The sequence below is a fragment of the Pinus tabuliformis genome, chromosome Q (assembly GCF_031772625.1).
Source record: "Pinus tabuliformis cultivar Carrire ecotype Pingquan chromosome Q, CPIR1, whole genome shotgun sequence".
In the NCBI taxonomy this organism is placed as follows: domain Eukaryota; kingdom Viridiplantae; phylum Streptophyta; class Pinopsida; order Pinales; family Pinaceae; genus Pinus; species Pinus tabuliformis.
In genome coordinates, this window is record NC_142296.1 from 832,007,069 (window position 1) to 832,029,125 (window position 22,057).

The 22,057-nt window shown below is 42.7% G+C and overlaps 1 protein-coding gene across 2 annotated transcripts in view; it reads left to right on the top strand.

Moving 5' to 3' along the window:
• The first annotated feature begins 200 nt into the window (after positions 1 to 200).
• SAG18 (senescence associated gene 18) overlaps positions 201 to 22,057 on the top strand; it is a 257,467-nt gene continuing 235,610 nt past the window's right edge. Inside the window, exon 1 of one of the 2 annotated variants that reach the window (XM_089385305.1) lies at positions 201 to 614. In XM_089385305.1, the coding sequence (XP_089241431.1) occupies positions 470 to 614 (145 nt within the window). In that variant the 5' untranslated portion in view covers positions 201 to 469. The remainder of the gene's footprint in view (positions 615 to 22,057) is intronic. The other variant, XM_089385304.1, reaches the window with a different exon arrangement.

The window sequence follows — 22,057 nt, forward strand, 5'->3', positions numbered from 1 at the left end:
CACATTTAACCCAATGTTAAGAGAAAGAAAGAAAGAAATAAATTATTTTAATGCCCAGATGCTAAAGATAGCCTTATAAACAAGACAGAGTACTTCTTCATCTGGTTTGATGTATTCAACTTTTTACCGTCAAAGTTCACAATAAACCATCAATAAATAAATAATTACATCTACCAGTATATAAACGAAACGAATATTGTAATTGTTGTTATTTGTTTCACGAACGAATATTGTAATAGCTGTTATTTTGCGCGAAACTACATCGCAGACGCCTTTCAATGTCAGAACGAGGAATTGGTTGGGACAAGTAACGATATATCCCCATTCTACCGCTGCATGCTCTCATACCCCCAGCCCCTGTAACGAAGAAACACGCAGGGTTGAATATTACCCAACAATTATATATATAAAAATAATACACAGGCAAAAGAATACCTAACCTGGCATATATTGAACTGAAAATCAATCAATGATGACGCTGGCGCAAATTAAGGATAGCAGGGCTTGTGTGTGGTTGGTTGCCTTGTTCTGTTTCATTGCGCTGATGATTGTGACGCCTGTCATTCCACAGTCCCAGGAGTATCACAATTTTGCAGACCAACGCAACTTTTTCGGTATGTTGTTACTTTTTCTTCACTTATATACATCCACACACAACGGAATACATGAAATTCTTGCAAATTTTCGACTCTGACAGCAATTCAGAAACTTACATGGTCTATCTGGAGTGCTTTTGGATTGGCAATCTCTGCTGGGTAGGGTTTCAGTTGGAATTCTTTATGAATCTGCTTTAAGCGTTTATTCGCCCTTTTTATTGAAATCACAATAATAAGAAAGTGTTTGCTTTCATTAATTTATACTTCGCCGCTTCTATTGTGCGCTCAGATTATATGAGTCTCTCACACAGTATATTTAGGCTAGTCACTTTGTTTTCAGTGTTGCTTCCTGGTTTAAAATTTCTGTGTTTTGAAGATAGACTAGTGGCAAACTGCTAATTCGAAAAATAAGGTCCTACCCATCCACTGCATTATCTAGGCTCAATGTTGACTTACTTGATGAACCTGTTCTCTGTCTGTTCGCTTACTGATTTCCAGATGATGCGCATACAGAGTATGGAATGATTTATTAGACACTCCTCCAGTGATGAATTTAGTCAGATAATCAAGGTATGTGGACTTAGAATTTGGGTTAATCTTCTTCTCACTAGATTTCCCTTAGACTAAGTCCTCTGGTTCGTGTTTGTGTGCAGTTACAATTAAGTTTGGAAAAACATTGACAATACTCAAGGATATGGTAAATATTATTGCTAATCAAGAGAAAACATATAATTCAAAAATTTCAAAATTCAAAATATATATGATAAAATTCCATATACTCATCCAAAAAATAAAATATAATGCCCTTATTAATCATATATTTCAAAAATAAATATCTTCCACAGACAATAACATCGAAATATTTTTATAAATCAAGCTTCCAAAAACAACTAGAACAGTGACACAATTTTTATTCTTGGTGTTCTTGTGGCCTCCTTGTTACGTCATGAAACTCTAAATCATCAAGAGCACTTGGGGCAATGTAACCACTAGAATAATGATCACAACTGATTTTGTGACAATCAGTGTCAAGATCATCTTGAATGGGCTCAAACCAATAACCATAGAGAAGAAAAAATAGATTAATCTTTGGCCACATTGTTTAAAGCCTACTGCAAATTATTGTGAACATAAACAAGATATTGCAATTTTCCAAATAACAGCGTATTTCTTTTCTTGGAGGAGTATTGCTGAAGTTGCTCAAGTTCCTCTCACAAGCTAATGCACTTGAACGTTGGCTCAAGACACAAATTTAAAAAATGTGGCAATTACCCCGCCATACTCCTGGAACAATAGTGGTCCTATCATCCTTGTTTGAGGTGCTACCAAATATCCCTTCTTGTAACATTTGTGCCCTAAGTTGCTATTTAACTTTCCTTACAATAGCTGGGTCGAGATCATTCAACCTCTCAGTGGATTCACAAAGTTCACACATGCTTTCTCTATCCTTATTTTTTTCTAACACAAGTAATCCACGGTCCAAATAGCATGTTGCTTCATGTGAAGGGCATCATCTTCTATCTTGCATCAAATATCACCCACATGTTCTTGTGCTTATCTTCCACATTTTCAGACACACTTGCAATGATCCATGCCCTCATAAACAAAACCCATACAATTTGTGTCACCATCAACCATGCTGAGCACATCTAACAATTGGATCATACAATTTGAAAACCTGGGGTTCAAAAAATCCCAAAAGTTTTTCTTTAAACTGGGTTCTCCCACATTCTTTCTTTTAGAATCTTTTGAAAGGTGATCTTTCTCCCAATCGTTACTTAGTTACTGCAGACAATGGATGTCATGCTTGTTTTCTTCTTCAACCACTCTTTCCAAAGTAAAGTAAAATGTGTTGAATCTTGAATCATCCTCAATAATTCTCCACATACATGTATCCTGTATATGTTCAATGTGAGGCGATGATTAATTAGAAACTTTGAAATTGTTTTCCGTTTGTAGATTGTCTCATGAAATTTTGCTAGATCATGCAATAATAAATCAATGTAGTGGGCAATACGAAGGGTCCAATAAACTGATTTGCACTTCAGGCTTCCCCATGATCATCTTTATAGCACTGACATAGTTTGTGGCATTATCAGCAACAACCTGAACAACACCATCTTGCCTGACTTCACGAATCACTACCTCCAAAATTTGGAAAATATATTCCAACGTCTTCCTCTGATATATTGCAGCATCTGCCTTCAAAAAATAATATACAGTAGACCAAGGCATTAATTATTGACATATGATGATATGACACATGACTGGCTAACCATCACTTAAAGCTGTGCAACATGTATGCTTCCAAGACTGTTTGATAAAAGACAATTTGTTTTTCACTCTTAGCCTTGATCTCTTGAAAAGAATGGTCCTTAAAGCCTCAGGTCTTGGAGGAACATATCGAGGGCTTATAGCTACATTACATGAAATATGACGTGAATAAAAAATCAGCAATAGCATCATCAACGTGTTGTTTCTCTCTAGAGGTTTCTAAAATGTTGTTAATGTTATCATTCCGCTTTATTTTACTGCGAAAGGTAAATTCGTGCCACCAAAGTTGGGGGCAAAAAGAGGGAACGGGGATGGAGACAATGATTTCCCGCTGAGTTCATTGTTTCTTTGTCTTCTTTGGTTCCGTTCTCTGCTTTTGAATTCTTATAGTTGTTCTCTACTACCTCTTTGATTTTTGGAGTCACATTTGGGCATCCTTCAACACCACCTCCAGGACCAACAGGGATACTAAGGAAGTGGTCCATTGCTCTTGTTAGGAACTCGATAAATTGCTTCCCACATAAAAGGTAAGTGAGTTTTTGGCCCTTCCTCCTTAACATGTTTCCTTGCCTTAGCAGATGGTTTTGGAGGGCACAATTTCATTAGGTTTCTGCATGTTTTTTTGTGATCATGGAATGTTAAAATTAAACTGTTGTTGTAATTTAAACATTAGAATGGATGACATATATCTGTAAAATACCAAGGAATAAAAATATACCTTGTGATTGGATGCCCAAAATTTGTACATGAGATCATCTGATGTCTGATTTTGATATCAATAAGTGAGAACTCTTAAATGATACTGCTCAAAATTCACACTTTAGTTCAGGCGTTTAAGGCATCAATGGAAATTTGAATTAGCATCCAGCAGAAGTCATGATCTATGCACTTCCCACATAAAATTTACACTGTTTAGAACAACTTACAGCAATTTCCATTCAGAACATCCTAGAGCCTATAGGCTACAGTATGTTGATTCCAGACTTTTATGATGAATGGGGCACAATATATATATATATATATATTGAAACAGATCTTCTGTACCTTGGGGAGTGGTAGTCAGTTATTGAACAGATCATTTAACGTTGAATATTGTCCAAAAAGGATGGTGTAACTGTAATGGTGGAATCTATAATGAAATTTCCTTAGAATACAAGAGACTGAATAATTAATATCAGATAAAAAAGTCTAATGCACAGATCTTTTAGAACTTTGATAATTTTGAAGCACTCTATTCACCATCCAAAAAACATTTTTTTTTCAGCCATAATGTTGCTTATAGAGGATTTCATTCATTCTTGAACAGTCAAATTTAAAGTTTTAAACCCAACATAGTTAACTTGAGCTTTCATAAATGATTCTCCTAGAGAAGGTGAAGAAGTCTAAGCATGTAGATGAAGAAATAAATTTTCCTGGCTTGTTGCTTTTATGGAAAGTAGAGCTCATGTGGATGGGTTTGTAACTTTGTGCTATTGCATTTATTCTAGGCAATTTATAGAAACTACATTGCCCTGCCCTTCTTGATCTAGGTGGATGTTGGTGGCCACCCACCTATCCCACTTGGACCCCCACAACTGTTTCTTTCAGTTTTTCAGTTTCCTTAACTGTAGCACAATTTACTATTTTTAGCAGTTTTTTCGGGTCCTGAACTTCTGGAGCCGTTTCGATAGGGACTACGTCACCCTATCCGGCTCACCAGCACCCAGTCTGCCCCACGAAAATCCTCCCAGCATTGCCTCTTGGCCCTGCGTCAGCTCTGCTAGCCTTTGCGCAGCTACTGAAGCTTCTGCGTCAACCCTTAGACCCTCTGCGTCACCCACGTTGGCCTCTTCTGGCTCTGCGCAGCTCCCAACTGCCTCTGCGTAGCACCCAACTGCCTCTGCGTCAACCTCTCCAGGCTTTGCGTTGTCTCTCTGGTACTAACTCTGCCTCTCTGCAATGTATTCACTACCCCTCGTTGCTGATCACTGATTCACTTTTGCTTAGCAACCCCGCTCTAGCAAAATGAATGACTGATCACTCTGGTGTATTCTCCAACTGACCCTCAAGCCTCCTCTTATACTTTTCTCGTTGGTCTATCAATGACCGAGATTAAATCTCTAATCAACGACTAAGATTAGATTTGGCTTGATCCATGACTTTTGGAACCTTCTAACCCAGTTTTATAGTAATGCCCATTAATATTTTATTTTTCCTAAGTTTAGACTTAGGAATTCCATTAAAAATATTAATTATTTTAATATCTCCCAAACCAGTTAGAATCCGCCCAAACCATTTCTAGGTCTTGGAGATCTCGTGTGCTTTAGCCTCTCCACCAATTTTCATGGCTAGAGCACATCCGATGCTACCCCAAATCAACACTCCCTCTTAGCGAGGACTATGCTCTAGTAATACTCCACACTGAGCATCACCTTGATTATCCAGCATCGGTCCCTGTGCTGATGCTAGGCCTTCTTGCCCAACATCCTCTGCACTGCTGCATCCTGTACTGCTGCCCATGGCTCTGCCATTGCCATTACTGTATCCGTACGACAGCTCCCTCTACATCCGTGTTGCTGCTGGTCCATCCTCCTAGCACTGCATCCCTTCTCATCATGCTGCATCGTGCTACTGCATACTGCTATTGCACTGCAACTCAGTTACTGAGAAGTAAGTAACTGATCCACCCAACTTCTGACATCCCTGTCAGTCTAGAAACACTCCCGATGCTGAAGCTCTCTCTGCTGCTAACAAGTGCTCCCTCTACTGACCTGTCAGCTGCTGCAACAACTCCTTGCATCTCGTACTGTTGCACACCTCTCTGTGCCATCTTGCATTGGTGCAACACTCGCGTGCCTCTCGTATTGTTGCATCTTGCTAGCCTTGCGTTGCCCGGGGACTCTTGCACTGTGGCACTCTCTGCCGCTCCATCCGCATCCGTATCTATCGACATCTGCCAGTTTTGCTACTTCTCTTCGGGGCTCCTGTAGCAAGGTATAATCCAAGAGGTTGGGTACGTCAAGGATCTTGCCCCTCATCGCTTGTAGTCCTCCTGACTACAGCTCGATGTCTCCCCACTTCTTCTCAAGTGGAACATGAGCACTCATTGTACAATTGTCCTCCTCCTCAACTTCTTTCTCCGCCTTTGCAGGCGCTGCCTTCGAGTCCGAAGCTTCTCCCTTGCTCTTCTTCCTAGGACACTGGTTCGCAAAATGACCCAGTTCCCCACAATGGAAGCACTTGACCTTGGAGAGGTCCTTCTTCTTTCTCTTCTCCTACTTTCTCGCATATGCTAGCGCTGCATTCTATTCTTCATCCTTCTTGACTCTTACCTCTTTGCCGCTACTCCCCGCCTTGGTCAGCCATCTGATCTCTTCTTGACGAAGAGCCGCCCACAGTTCTTCCCAATCTAGAAGACTCGTTTTGCCCAGTATGCTTTGGACAAATACCTCCCAATCCTCAGAAGCTGCGTTCAGTGCGGTCCTCACCATCAATTCCTCATCCGGCATGGCCACTATGGAAGTTAGCTGGTCATGAATCTCCTTCAAGCGACCGATGAAGACATCTATCTGCTCTCCCTTTTGCATCTGCTATGCCCTTAGCTAATTCTCCAGGAGCATCTTCCTCTGCACGAAAGTATGCTGGTACAATGTCTTCAAGGCATCCCACATCTCCTTTGCTGTTTCCTTCTCGCCAATATGTGGTAGTACATGATCCTTGACCCCATTAAGGATGATGCACTTAGCCTTCGCCATTGCCTCCTCGTACCTTTCATTAGCTTCCGGGTCAACTGGGACAGCTATCACTCTCGTGACGAAGTCCTTGAGGCGATGTCTGTCTAGAATGGACAAGATCTTGGCCTTCTGGACCACAAAGTTGGATGCTCCGTCCAGCCTATCTTGATCTCTCCGCCCATTCATGACCATCTCGCTGCTCTTCTTTCGACTCCTCCGAGTCTCTCTACTTCCCTCCTGGAAGTCTTTTGTTCGACTCTTGCTGAGTCTCTCAACTTCCCGTCTGGAAGTTCTCGGTTTGACTCCCTCTGAGTCTCAATTTCCCTTCTGGAAATTCCTCTACTAACGTCAAGTTGCTCCACTCCGATCGTCTGTGCAACTGCACCACTGATCCAAATTCCTTGGTTAGAAATCCATCTCGGCAACAACTCCTTCCCCCTTGGTCTTGCCTTGTTAAGTACTGTTTTGACCACAGTACCCCACCAGCTTTGCTCCGCAAGTTACCCACAACCTCCTATACCCCAGCAACTGAAGGATTGAGCCACTTGGCTCTGCGCAACCCTGACACCGACAAATCAGCTCCCCCAGCCAACTGCGTCAGCCCTCCTGACCTCTGCGTGGCTCTGCTTGAGCCTGATTCTGCCTCCCTTAGCCTCTGCGTTGCCTTTCTCTGGCCCAGAATGATGACGCAGTCCCTTTGCGTCACTCCTTCCTTTGTTGCCTTTTGCAAGGATCAACTCTGTCACTCGGGACAGCTGAATCTGCTGCAAATGCTCTGCTTGGCTGATGCCTTCAGTTTTCCTGTGATCTGCAACCACGCACTGATACCATGTTGGAATTTCTAATTTTAACCCGTTAGAAATTCTTCCTGTACTATCTGGATGTATCACATATTCTTATATCCCCAAGGAGCAGAGGACGAAGCTGGAACCCATGGTAGAGAAGGGTATCTTTATGGGTTACAACTTACAGCGAGACTTCGAAAGCCTATCGAATCTTCATCCTTCTAAATGGAGAGTGGTGATTAGGAGGGATGTGAAGTTCGAGGAGGAGAGGGCCTATTGGAGATCACGGGAGTATGATGAGAGAGAGTCACAAACTTCTCCTCAGCAGGGAAGTCAGGTACAGGGAGCAGGACCTTAGGGTTTTGGATTGACTGGTACAAGAGGTACTTCAGTGTCAGTGATATCTGGGGCACCAGTGGCGAGTTCACTGAGCACTTCTTTAGGGAGTCCACTGGTACAGAGTTCACATGGCACTTCAGCTGACACATGCACAGGTGCCAGTACAAGTTCTTCGAGGACAGGTGCTGGTATAGGCACACTAGGGTCAGTTGGCAAACCTTCAGGTTCACCAGATTAGGGGGCAGAGGATGAGGTTCCCTATGGGGAAGCTTCTTCAGGGAAGAGGAGGCCCAAGTGGCTTCAAGACACCTTGAAGGAAGCAGAGTCTATTGGTCCTCCAAAGAGGGTGAACAGGGAGAGTGTGCCACTTGAGCGGTTTTGCAGTTATGTAGCCAAGGCTACCAACATTGTTGACTCTGAGCCTACTAGCTATGAGGAGGTTGCCAGCCAGGAGGTATGGAGAGAGGCTATGGTGGAGGAGTATGCCTCTATCATTAAGAACAATGTCTGGGAAGTGGTGCCTAGGCCTGAGGGCAAGTCAGTTGTGACTTCCAGGTGGCTCTACAAGATCAAGCATGCTGCGGATGGCAGCATTGAGAAGTTCAAGGCGAGGTTTGTGGCTAGAGGGTTCTCACAGATAGAGGGAGTTGACTATGATGAGACCTTCGCTCCGTAGCTCGGTACACTTCTATCCGGTCCCTTAGTTCTATTGTTGCAGAAATGGATTTGCAGATCCATCAGATGGATGTGAAGACCACATTTTTGAACGAAGTTATAGAGGAGGAGGTGTGTGTTGAGTAGCCACAGGGCTCTGAGGTACTTGGGTGGGAGACCCATGTATAGCAAGCTCTGAGAGCTTGGTATTCGAGGATTGATACTTACTTGCACCAGACGGGTTTCACGAAGAGTGATGCAGATCCAAACCTATACTACATTGTTGTAGGGGATGATCTGCTCATTCTTGTGTTGTATGTTGATGACTTGTTCATTAATGGGGCAAAGAGACTGATTAGTGGTTGCAAGGAGGATCTTGCTATGGAGTTCAAGGTGAAGGACATTGGGTTGATGCATTACTTTTTGGGGCTTGAGGTGTGGCAAGAGGAGGAGCATATCTTTCTGGGGCAGGGGCAGTCTGCTGTGGATGTGTTGAGCAAATTTCACATGGCAGACTGTAGACCCATGTCTACACCTATGATCACCAATTGGAAGAAGCTTCATGCTTCAGATTCTAGTTTGGTGGATTCCACATTGTATAGGTAGCTTATTGGGTCCTTGATGTATCTGGTCAACACTAGGCCAAGTATATGCTTTGCAGTGAACACACTTAGCTAGTGCATGGTTGAGCCCAGGAAGGTGCACTGTGTAGCTGCAAAACACATTCTTAGCTACATGCAGGGGACTGTTGATTATGGTCTGGACTATAGGCGGGTAGATGGAGTGAGGTTGGCAGGTTACACAGATTCAAATTGGGCAGGCTGTGCTTCTAACAGGAAAAGCACTTCAGGGTGTTGCCTCAGATTGGGTTTGGTAGTTGTGTCGTGGTTTAGTTGAAAGCAAAAGTTAGTTGCTTTGAGCTCTTTTGAGGCTGATTATATGGCTACTAGTCAGGCTAGTTGTGAGGCCATTTGGATTCGCAAGTTGTTGTATGGCCTATTTGATTAGGAGTTGAGACTGACAATTATTAACTGTGATAATTAGAGTTGCATTAAACTCACAGAGAATCTAGTGTTTGATGACAGGTCAAAACACATTGACATCAAATATCATTTTGTCAGGGACTATGTTCAGAAGGGGGCAGTGAAACTGGAGTATATATCAACAGATGAGAAGGTGGCCGATGTTCTCATGAAGTCCTTACCAAGAGGCAAGCATGTCGATTTGTTAAAATTAGCAACTAGGGCCAAACTCCATGTTGGTCATCTTATTAATGGAAGCTGATATTTTTCTTGGATCCCTCTCGAGAGGTATAGGATTGATCTAAAGATCATCCGATTACGATAAGTATTCATGGAGATATGAATTTATTTGTGTTATGGGACAATTCGTCAAGGTCGGCCAACAACCAAATAGACCCCACTTGTGCTCAACATTTTAGTATAAATAGAGGTGGCCTTCAAGTCATTTCAACACACTTGGGATCTCTTCTTCTCTATTTGTCTTTGGGTTTTAGTAGGAGGAGAGATCTTAAGGGATAACACTCCCTTATCCAGAGGGCAGAAGCGGGGATAGCCGGAATTGCCGGAACTACTAGAACTGTCGGGAACTGTCGGAACTGTAAGGAAAATCCGGAACTACCGAGAAAAGCTGGAACTGTCGGGAATTGCCAGGAATTGTCAGAACAGTCGGGAACAACCCGAATTGCCGGAACAGCTGGGAAAGCTGACGCAGAGGGCAGAAGCCGGAACTGTCGGAACTACCGGGAATTGCCAGAACTGTCGGGAATAGCTGAAACTGCCGGGAATAGTTGAAATTGGCGAAACTGCCGGAACTGCTGGGAACAGTCGAAATTGCCGAAACTGTCGGAACAGCCAGAGCATCTGTCTCCGAAGGAGAGCGGCATGCAAGGGACAACTAACTAACATTGGGACAGTTGTATGGTACTTAGCAGCAAATACACCAAGCATGCAATGTTATAGCTAGCATGCAAGGGACAGCTAGCATGCAACAACAAGCATGCAAAGGACAACAAGCATGCTAGGGACAACAAGCAAGATGCAACCAACACATAGGTCAGTATGGCAACATGGTGCAGCAATGGCACATAATGCAGTACAATGATGGGTACAGTGATGATTAATGAAGCATGATGAGATGCAGTATAGTGATGATGGGTGCAACATGGTGCAACACGGTGAGGTACAACATGATGACGAAATGCAACACAACGATAGGTGGAGTCACCTTGGAGAATCAGTTGAAGCAGCATGTCTTCAACTGATCTCATGTGTCATCTTCTTAGAGATGATCTATGCTCTTATCTAGATAAGTCAAAGTGTTGACTTCTGTTGTAAACGTACTCTCTCTCTCTCTCTCTCTGTTGAACTATTGAAGAACATATAAGAAGAATTGATTAAGGGTTTCCCCAAATTGGGGTTTGTCCCTGGCTAGCGCCACATATTGTGTCCTCTTGTCTTGGCTTGTCTTCTGCGATTTGTTTATGTTCTATTTGCAGTTTACTTTAATGCTGATGTTATTGCTAATCTGGAAAAGATATTGAGCTAATTGTGAAAATTGAAATAAATTGCTCTAAGCATAGAACATACCTAAAATTTAACATGGTATCAAAGCTGAGGTGAAGACAATGCCCAAGCAAGAGTGAAAGATCAATCACCAAAGACAGTTGGGAAAGGACAAAAGGATCAGTGGATTCCTCATCCCTCTTCAAATTCACCGAGGGTGAAGTTGAAGCAGAGAATATTATTAGAATAGCGCAACAAAAGTTTTTGATGGCCTACCTAAAGATCACTTCATTGGGAAGTCCGGATCTAAGGGTGGAAGGAAAGGCAAATGCTTTGGTTGCAATAAGTTCGGCCATTATGCGAAGGAGTGTCCAAATGGCAGAGACACATGTCTTGATGAAGATAACAATCATTCCAGGGACACCTTTAATGATCAAAGGAATGACAGGTAATGTAGGTCATCAAGGAAATGGCCGACTCTTCAAAGAAAGCAAGGAACCTGGAATGAAGAATCGAATGTTGTTTTTGATAAGATAAAGAAGCGTTCTCTTGTATTGGCCCTCTCCTACAAATTCTTTGGGAATCTGGCTTATTGATTGTAGTGCTTCAAGGCACTTCATCGGATAGAAGGGTGCACTCTCTAATTTGGTAGAGATGGAAACAGTCGTGGGATTATACTTGGAGCCAATGCCACCTATCCCACAAAGGGTGTAGGGAATGTTACCCCTCAATTGAATGAGGGTAACTCGATTCATTTACAGAATCTCTTTTATGTACCTGATCGCAAGAAGAACCTAGTGTCCATTTCAGCAATGGAAGTCAAAGGTTACAGGGTGGCACTCATCGATGGAAAGGTACGTGTTTGAAAATAGAATTTTCAAAGATGTTTTTGAGTTCAGGGTTGTATCAAGTTACAGGAAGTCCACTGGGGACCATGTCCATTGACACATAGCACCGGAGGTCTGTGAATCAGATGGTGACAGGGATGCCTGAATTCAAAAAGAGCATGGAAGTACATGTACCGAAGGAAAATCTTACAAGGGACCATTCCCCTCATGTAGTAGGTCCATAGGTTTGGAACAACTCGAGGGGTTTGAGATTGATGATTAGGAATCTCACGTATGCAGGTGGAAGAAAGCCCTCTATGGCTTGAAGCAAAACTCCCCGGGCGTAGTATGAGAGGATTGATAGCTGTCAGATGAAGCTGAGATTCACTAAGAGTGAAGCCGATCCAAACCATTGTTTGAAGGTTGTGGATGATAGACCTCTCATACCAGCACCTTATGAGGATGACCTATTTCTGACAGGTGCAGACCCTCTCATTTGCAGAAGTAAGAGGGAGTTGGATTCCGGATGTGGAATGATAAACTGCAAGCCTGTGACTACCTCGAGGATCTTAACTTTCAGAAGTTATATGGTAGTGATGTCGGACCAGATTTGGGAAATGCCTTTGAGTTTCATAAACTCATTCACGTTGATGTTCCTGGCGAACTTCCGTCCGGACATATTTTTTGCAGTTAGCATGGTGAGCTCATATTTGGTTGAGCCTCACTGGATTGGTGCTAAGAATCTTCTGAGATATCTTCAGGGCACAATCTCTCATGGATTGAGATACACTGCTGGAAATATGAAGCGGCATGATTATTCGAATGCTCACTGGATTGGTGCCAAGAATCTTATGAGATATCTTCAGGGCACAATCTCTCATGGATTGAGATACACTGCTGGAAATATGGAACTGCATGATTATTCGAATGTTGATTGGGAAGGCAGTGTGGAGGATCACTAGAGCACCTCTTAGTGCTGGTTCTCTTTGGATTCTGCTTCGATATCATGGATGAGTAGGAAGCAGAAGTCGGTTGCTATAAGCACTGCTAAGACTGAATACATATCTACGAGTATGATCTCGTGTGAAGCTGCAAGGTTGCAGAAGCTCTTAAGTGAGATATTTGTACACATGATGAATACCACTGTGATTCTTTGTGACAACCAAAGGGAGGATTCGATTATTGAGGAATCCCGTATTCGATGATTGCTCCAGCAAATAGACATCAGATACTGCCTTATCGGGGATATGGTAAGTCGATGAGTGAGGAGGCTCCATTGCATTGAGACTGATGTACAGGTTGTAGACATTTTGTCAAAGCCCCGGGGAAAGGTCAAATCTGTGACTTTCCCGAACGACTTGGAGTCATTGAGAGACCTTCTTATAAGGGTCCTGCATGTTGCATGCATTGAGCTCTGGGGGGCTTGGGGTACTTACTGGAGCAACATACGACCACCGGGCGACTCACCCTCCCCTGGTGGTGCGCTATGTACAAGATGATAGGTTCAACCTTCCCCTGTGATACCCCGTGGTGACTGTGGAACAGGATGATTAGTTCTCCTGTGGGTTAGGATGATTAGTTCTCCCGTGGCAACTGTGGAACAGGATGATTAGTTCTCTTGTGGGCTGGGATGATTAATTCTCCCGTGGCAACTGTGGAATAGGATGATTAGTTATCTTATGGGCCGAGATGATTAGTTCTCCCGTGGCAACTGTGGAACAGGATGTTTAGTTCTCCTGTGGGCCGGGATGATTAGTTCTCCCGTGGCAACTATGAAACAGGATGATTAGTTCTCTTGTGGCTGGGATGATTAGTTCTCCCGTGGCAACTGTGAAACAGGATGATTAGTTCTCTTGTGGGCCGGGATGATTAGTTCTCCCATGGCGACTTTGGGGTAGGATGATTCGTTCACTTGTGGATAGGATGATTAGTTCTCCTGTCGAGGCATCCTACCCATGCAGTCTGGGACTCATGTGAAGTACCTCTCATTTGATTAATGAGCAGGGACATGGGGTTAGGTACCATAGTAGTACTATTGATGGACGCATCTTTGTATCTACCATACTCCCTATGCTAGGATGACCTCCATTGATCTGGGATCAATGAAACTGATCTGGGATCAGTATGAGTGGTTTGAGACACTCTCTTGTGATATTGATCTGGGATCAATAAAATTGGCTTCGGGCCAGTAAGAGTGATGTGACACTCTCTTCAGATGAAATTGACTTCGGGTCAGTAGAGAATGGTATGAGACATTCTCGATCAATCCTTCTTCATCATGGTTGAACAGAGCAGAGCATAACAGAGCAAAGCAGAGCTCAGCTAAGCAGAGCTTAGCAGAGCAGAGCAGTGCAGTGCAGGGCACTAATGGCAGAGATAGTACAGTCGGACATATGGATCAGCGGATGGAGTTCTCCCTAGTCGAGAGGGAGTGTTAAAATTGGCAACTAGGGTCAAACTCCATGTGGGTCATCTTATTAATGGAAGCTGATATTTTTCTTGGATCCCTCACATCGAGAGGTATAGGATTGATCTAAAGCTCATCCGATTCTGATAAGTATTCATGGAGATATGAATTTATTTGTGCAATGGGACAATTCGTCAAGGTCGGCCAACAACCAAATAAACCCCACTTGTGCTCAACGTTTTAGTATAAATAGAGGTGGCCTTCAAGTCATTTCAACACACTTGGGATCTCTTCTTCTTTATTCGTTTTTGGGTTTTAGTAGGAGGAGAGATCCTAAGGGATAACGCTACCCTAATCCAGAGGGCAGAAGCCGGAACTGCCGGGAATAGCCCGAATTGCCAGAACTACTAGAACTGTCGGGAACTGCTGGGAAAAGCCAGAACTGCTGGAACTGCCAGGAAAAGCCGGAATTGCCGGCAAAAGCTGAAACTGTCGGGAACTGTTGGGAATAGTTGAAACTGTTGGAACTGCCGGGAATAGTCAGAACTGTCAGGAACAGCCAGAACTACAGGGAATAGTTGGAATTGTCGAGAACAACTGGAACTGCCGGAAAAGCTGACGCAGAGGGCAGAAGCCAGAACTGCCAGTAAAGTTGACGCAGAGGGCAGAAGCCGGAACTGCCGGGAAAGCTGACGCAGAGGGCAGAAGCCGGAACTGTCGGGAAAGCAGACGCAGAGGGCAGAAGCCGGAACTGCCGGGAATTGCCGGAACTGTCGGAACTACCGGGAATAGTCGGAATTGCCGGGAACAGTTGGAACTGCTGGAACAACTGGGAAAGCTGACGCAGAGGGCAGAAGCTGGAACTGTCGGGAAAAGACGGAACTATTGGGAATAGCCGGAATTGCTGGAACTGCCAGAATTGTTGGGAACAGTCGGAATTGCCAAAGCTGCCGGAACAACCAGAGCATCTGTCTCCGAAGGAGAGTAGCATGCAAGGGACAACTAACTAACATTGGGACAGTTGTATGGTACTTAGCAGCGAATACACCAAGCATGCAATGTTACAGCAAGCATGCAACAGCAAGCATGCAAAGGACAACAAGCATGCTAGGGACAACAAGCAAGCTAGGGACAACAAGAAAGCAAAATGTAGCCAGCACATAGGTTAGTATGCAACATGGTGCAACAATGGCACATAATGCAGTACAGTGATGATTAATGAAGCATGATGAGATGCAGCATAGTGATGATGGGTGCAACATGGTTCAGCATGGTGAGGTGCAAATGCATCACAACGATAGGTGAAGGAGTCACCTTGGAGAATCAGTTGAAGCAACATGTCTTCAACTGATCTCATGTATCATCTTCTTAGAGATGATCTATGCTCTTATCTAGATAAGTCAAAGTGTTGACTTCTGTTGTAAATGTACTCCCTCTCTCTCTGTGCAGAACTATTGAAGAACATATAAGAAGAATTGATCAAGGGTTTCCCCACATTGGGGTTTGTCCATGGCTAGCGCCACATCTTGTGTCCTCTTGTCTTGGCTTGTCTTCTGCGATTTATGTTTATGTTCTATTTGCAGTTTAATTTAATGCTGATGTGATTGCTAATCTGGAAAAGATATTGAGCTAACTGTGAAAATTGAATTAAATTGATCTAAGCATAGAACATACCTAGTATTTAACACCATTTCGGGGACAAAATGGGTGTGGTGAAAAACACTTTCCTTGGTAAGAGGGAGTATTGATTTTTAATGTACCTTGGACAAGTGGTTTCCCATGGGTTAGTCTCTACCTAAGGAAAAGTGTCCAAAATAATTCTTTTCCTAAATGTGACTTTATAAGTGGTAAAGTCAATGTTATATTATAAAGTAAAAAGTGACTTTAGAGATAAAGTACAATGTGGGTACTTTATTTAATGGGTGAGTTAAAAAAGAGAAAGTGAGAATTAAATGCACATTTATTCTCATCCCTTGATCTAAATGAATTTGAGCCATTAGATCTTAGGGTTGCCCAAAAGTCATTTAGGGAAACAAAAGGGGGAAAAGAACAGAGAGACTGCATTCATTCTTCACGAGTACATTGGAGAAAGGAGGCTGAGCGCTGGAGAAAAGTTCTGAAGGAGAAATTTGTTGCAACAAGCTGAAGGAGTGATTTCTGGGCAAAGCTGGGCATGTAAATCAAGGCATAGAAGATAACAAAAGGTACAATACGAACAATATTGAATGTTGTGAGCTGCACGCCGTTTGAGATAAGTTTTTGATTTGTTTATTTTTGAAAAAAATTCCGTACAGTCCATACAGTGGTATGGAAATTTGTACTGTATGTACAGAGTCCGTATAGTACAGTCTGTACAGTTGTATCTATACTGTACATATTTTTAGCTTCAAGTGGACACGCAAATCGAGGCAAAGTGCATGGTTTTCAAGGAGTTTTGGGCTGAAGAGATAAGTTGTATTTTGCTGTTTTGTTTTGTCTGCAAATGTATTTTGACTGAACTTGAAAGATAAATAAATTTGAAGAGCTCTCTAATCGGTTTTCCCGAAGAAGATTGAAGGGGTTTTGCCTAGGTCTAAGTTGACCAAAAATCTGTGTATTTTTATGTGTGTTGCTAGTCTGGTTATGTCCATATTTATTTTCAGCATGTGTTGACAGTACCATGTGTTTTAATATGAAAATATCATTTCTGGAATTCTATATGTTGAATGCAAGTTTATGGGAAAGGGCATCTAACTGAATGGGAGTGATAAGGTGAAATTAAAACTGGGTTGGGATCGCAGGAAACTTTTTTTTGTCATCAAATTTCAACAACAGTCCTCCTGGATCCCAAACCTTATGTTGTTGTTGGTCACTGGTTTGCTTGCTGTCTTTAGCTGTTTTCCACTTTTCTGGATTCCATGTGTTGTTTTGTTGTTGTCTTCCATTTGTTTTGTTGAGGGAAGTCTCTTACAATCAACCATGTACTATAACTGTCTGCTTCCTCTCCTCCATTGTACCATTTCTTAGGTAACTCCATCAGGATCTTCAATTTCTTCACTCTCGTGGCCAATCCATTCTCTTGCTGGGGCAAATTCCTGGCACTACAAATTTGCAGTAGTATCCCCAAAAACTCCACGGCTTCAACTAGCATCCTATAACATGGCTCCCATTCTTCATCAAGGGAATTTGACAACCTTTCCCATGGCTACTCCATGGAAAGTAGGTTTCCATATTCTTGAAAATTGATTGGTCTATAATGACAATTTCTTTGTTCTTTATTTGTTGACTCTCCTTTGTTATCAAAATACATAATATCGTTAATTCCAAATTGCTGGTTATTTTCCAAGACAATTTTCTGCACCATCCTCCTTGGCTGAAAATGAAATAAGTTTTCATGAGACAAACGTCTCATGCTCCTCATCCTCTTCTTCTGACGACATTTGTTGTCTTTCTTCTATAAACCCAACAATCTTTGCTTCATTCGATTGATTAGCAAAATACTTAGATGCTTTTAGCATCTTGGACTCCTCCTGCTCCTTGGTTGCATTCTTTATGCAGTCTCCTTTGTCATGTTCTTCACCCTCTTGACTTTCCAGAAGATACTGGATTCCTTCTAGGGTACGCTTGGGATTGCATATGCTAAGCTTCTCTGCTTTCAGAGCTAATCGTCCAAATACAACCTTGGCAATTCAGACAATTCTCTTCACATGGATAATTTTGGGACTCCACAACATACTTAGATGCTTCCTCAACTACCACTTGAAAGATAAACTTCCAGCTTCCAAGTATGAGTTTCTGCCTTGCTCTTCTTTGTCCTTCGAGGCAAATTTGTCATGCACTAGTGATGTGCATAGCTACCTAATTTCTTCAGGTTGTTAATCATAAGGATCCTTTATTTGCTGTTGAAGCTCCTTCAACACAACATTCAACCCTTCTTTCCGAAATAAGATTTCATTCTCATGAGACAATCTTGTCTCATCTTCGCTTTTCTCTTCCTTTGCTGGCAACTCTTGTTGTTCTTAGCCTACACTCTCAACCACAATCTCAGTAGTCCTCCCATCAAAGTAGTTAGTTGGTTTTGGCATTTTGGCCTCCTTATGCTCCTTGGCTTCACTCTTTGTGCAAGCTCCTTGTGGACTGTCCAAACAATCTTTTGTGGCTTTCAATAGTATTATTTTGGAATGTTGCTCCTCTCTTTTTACGAGGTGGTCCACCTCATCTTTGCTTTCTTTTATAACAACTTTTGAGAGTCGTTCTTCATCTTCACAATCACCTTCAGTTAACATCTCTGTGCTACTGATTCTCTCTCCTGTGGGTTTGCTTTCCCACTGGGAGGCCTTCCTCATAAGTTCACAATCTACTACAATCTCTGTGACTGCTATACAATCTTTTGCAATCCCTTGGGTTGATTCCTCCTTCTTAGCTCCCATTTCATCTCTTGGGGAATGAAGTTCTTCCTTGGCTCCATCTTCTTGGCTTTTGCCTTAGACAAGTCTGTATCCTTTGCTTGTCTACAGTCTTGCTGATAGGTTTCCTCCTCTTTCGCAGATTCTTTCTCCATCTTGATGGCAACTTCAAATGATTGTTCATCACCTGCAAGACCTGCATTCATACCAGTGTTTTAAAAACCCGCCGGTCTGAACCGGTAACCGGTCAAATCGGCAGAAAAACCCAGTTTGACCCACCATTTCGCCTAAAAATTGCCCTAACAGGCCGGTTAGCTGCCACGGCCGTGGAGGACCCACGCAACATTTTTTTCCAATTTTTTAGGCTGTTTTGGAGGGAAAGTAAGGGTTCTTTCCCTCCAAAAACACCCTCTCCAAGCCTTTAAAAGGCCCTTCTCCCTCTCATTTGTCTCACACATTTCATTTGGAGTATTTGTGAGTTTGATTGGGAGCTGTTGAGTTTTCGCTGGAGTAGTGGAACAACAGAGAGTTTAAGCTAAGTAGTAGTCATCATGCCTCCAAAAGCCAAGGATACTGCATGGGCTCATTGTGATATGATTGATGGCAAAATGATCTGCAAATATTGCCAAAAATCTATTGAAGGAGGGGGTATTAACAGGTTCAAGCAACACTTGGCTGGGATAGGAGGCCATGTAAAGCCATGTGGAGCACCAAATGAAGTAATAGGCAGAATACCTTCAGAAGTTTGAGACTCAAGTCACTGAAGCAATAGAGAAGTTTGTGACTCAAGCAGTTGCAAAGTTTGGGAGTCGAGATTCAACCAACTGAGTTTGATCATGACGACTCATGCGAAGTTTCAAGTGATAATGTTGATCACTATTATCATATATGTAGACTTGTAGTAGGGCACTGGCCCCATAGTTTGTAGGCTTTGTTTTTGCACTCCAAAGGCCATTTAGAGCCTCATTGCTTTATGTATTTTGTCGATGATATTTAGAGCCTCATTGCTTTATATTCACCTTTACATGGTATATAAATGAGCAATCTTTGCATATTTTGTCTCTATTGGCTTGGAATCATGGTTTTAAATCTTAAAAATAGTTTTTCATTAAAAATTAATTATTTAATGTATTTTTTTAAAATCGATCCGTTTAGACTTGACCAGTCCTAGTTCGACCGGTTCCGGTTCCAAACTCGGTTCATTAGGTGGACCGATGCGGTCATTGGTTCCGGTTTTTAAAACATTGATTCATACACAACTTATTAGTTTAAAAAAATACAAGGCCCTTTTGCCTTATTTGATGCCTCCTTAACCAATTCCTCCTGCTGGTCTTTTATGAGACTTTCCCTCGGTGCCTCATCTGCATCATCCTACCCTTCTCCAAAGATTGATCAATTCTCTAGTTCATAGTAGTGAACTGCTTCATCCTTATGCTCAACTGCTCTGAGTACTTTTTCCTCCAACTAGGCTCTTATTAAATGACTCATCCTCTTCCCTAGCTCTTTAGCTTTATGGGGTTTCTTCTTAAACTCTTTTGTCCGATAGGCAATTTGACCTCTTTCCTCAGATCCCATTTCCCTCTCTGGTCTTCACTCTCTAGCAGCATCTTGATTATGCTGAGCCTCTCCTTCAACTTAGCTATCTCCCTATCAATCTCCTCTTGATTCATGCCATTTTCCTTGGCACTCTCCTCCCTTTTTTTATGGCTTCCCTTAGAACCTTGAGTATGGCCATCAATAGCCATCAATAGCCATCTTCCTTCCTCCTTTGTGAGCTTTCTCTCCCTCATTGTGAGTAGTATTCAAGCCCTTGTAACAAGTCTTCTCCTTCACTTATTACCTAATACCTCACCTGCTTCTCCTCAGCCCGAGCTTTTGGTATTCCTCTAGTTCCCTCCTTTGGAACCCTCTTGAGCATGCCTTGCTCTTCTGGCTTCTGCCCTCTGCTCATCTCTTGAGAACTCCACTCGTTCTCTTCTCTTGGAGGATCTCCCTCCTCAGCTAGAACACTTCTTTGTTTTCACTACCTCTTTGTTGCAAGGGTTCTTTGCTATAGTTTCACTGTCTCTTGTTGCTACCTGCAATTTGTTAGTTCCTTAAAATATTTGTTTTAAAGACCAGGTTTACCTGTTAGCTTCCTCAATACCAAGAACTCAAAAACCTTCCATGTTCGAATGCATTCTAACTATCATCTTCTAGTCTTCGCTCGGTTGGAATCTCTGTTTCTTAAGCTTTGTTGTCTCGTTGGCTTGTGCCTCTCCTCTACTATCTTTGCTGCTGCAAAGAAAATGTTTGCAGATTGCAACTATGCACAGGTTCCTTTTTAACGCACAGTCTTTAACCTCTTTAAAAAATCTCAGTATAATTCATCCACATTAATCGTCTAATTTTGCTTCTCGGTCGAAATTTTTGTTTCTATAGCCTTTGTTTCGGTTCCAAGCCCTCTCATTCATTCTGAGTCAGGCTCTCGCTCAATCTTCTCTGCTTCTCTGTTGCTTTATATTTCAACAGGCTCCACTATGATCTTTAACACCCTCTTTAATTCCCAAAGAGTGTTATTGCTCTGATACCACTTAATGCAACCCTATAGGTTGCTCCATTGGTTATTCATCAAATCTCGGATCTCCTTGGCTGCAAGATCGAACCCCTTGGTCCAAGTTAGCTTAAATGACTGGTCAGATGCAACATAGGTTAGCTCTGATACCACTGTGCTAAGCACTTGCTGCGGTTTGCCTTGGTCTCTGGTTTTTCAACTACTCTTGAACCCCCAAAATGGTGCTAAAGCCCGACCTAAATCCATACACAATGCCTTTCTGTAGCTATACTTTAGGCCTCGACTTCGTTAACTATGGGCCCTCTCTGCTCCCTTAGCACACGACTCCTTTCCACCTTGCCCTCCTTGGTCAAAAGCCAAAATGGCAACTGGAAACACAAAGGATATATGACATGCTCCTTTCCTTGCCTCTTTGGAGTGCCTAAGTCTCTAGTTCTCTTGATCGCCCATAGTGTACCTGCTACGAACTATCTCGGCATTTTGGGGCCTTACCAACGCCTAAAACTTGTTGGCGTTGCAACCTTCACTTGTACTTAACTCGAGCTGCTAACCAGAATTTGGTGACCAATGTTGGTTATTGTTGTGGGCTCTTCGATTTCCAATGGTTACAATCTACTCCTCGGATCGACGACTGTGGTTACATCAGGTCACCAACAAAAACGTTGAGTGTCGACCAACTTTGGAGCTCGATGGGTTCTTTGTTGTGGGATTAATAACGTTATTGGGTGCGAGCTCAAGGCTTCAACCAACCCCACCTTTGGAGCCCGATGGGCTGTGATTGGCCCAAGCTCCCAATGACCAAGATCACATGTTGGAGCCTCACTCGTTCCCCACCATTGATCAGGATCGATGGTCCTCAATTGCTTGGACTACCGAAGCTTGGTTTCAACGAGACCTCGTTATTCCTCGAGGCCATCTCCTCTCGTTGCTCTGTCCTAGTGTTGAGATTGTGCCAACCTGCAATTAAACAATCCAACTCTTGATCTTTGTAGGGTCTC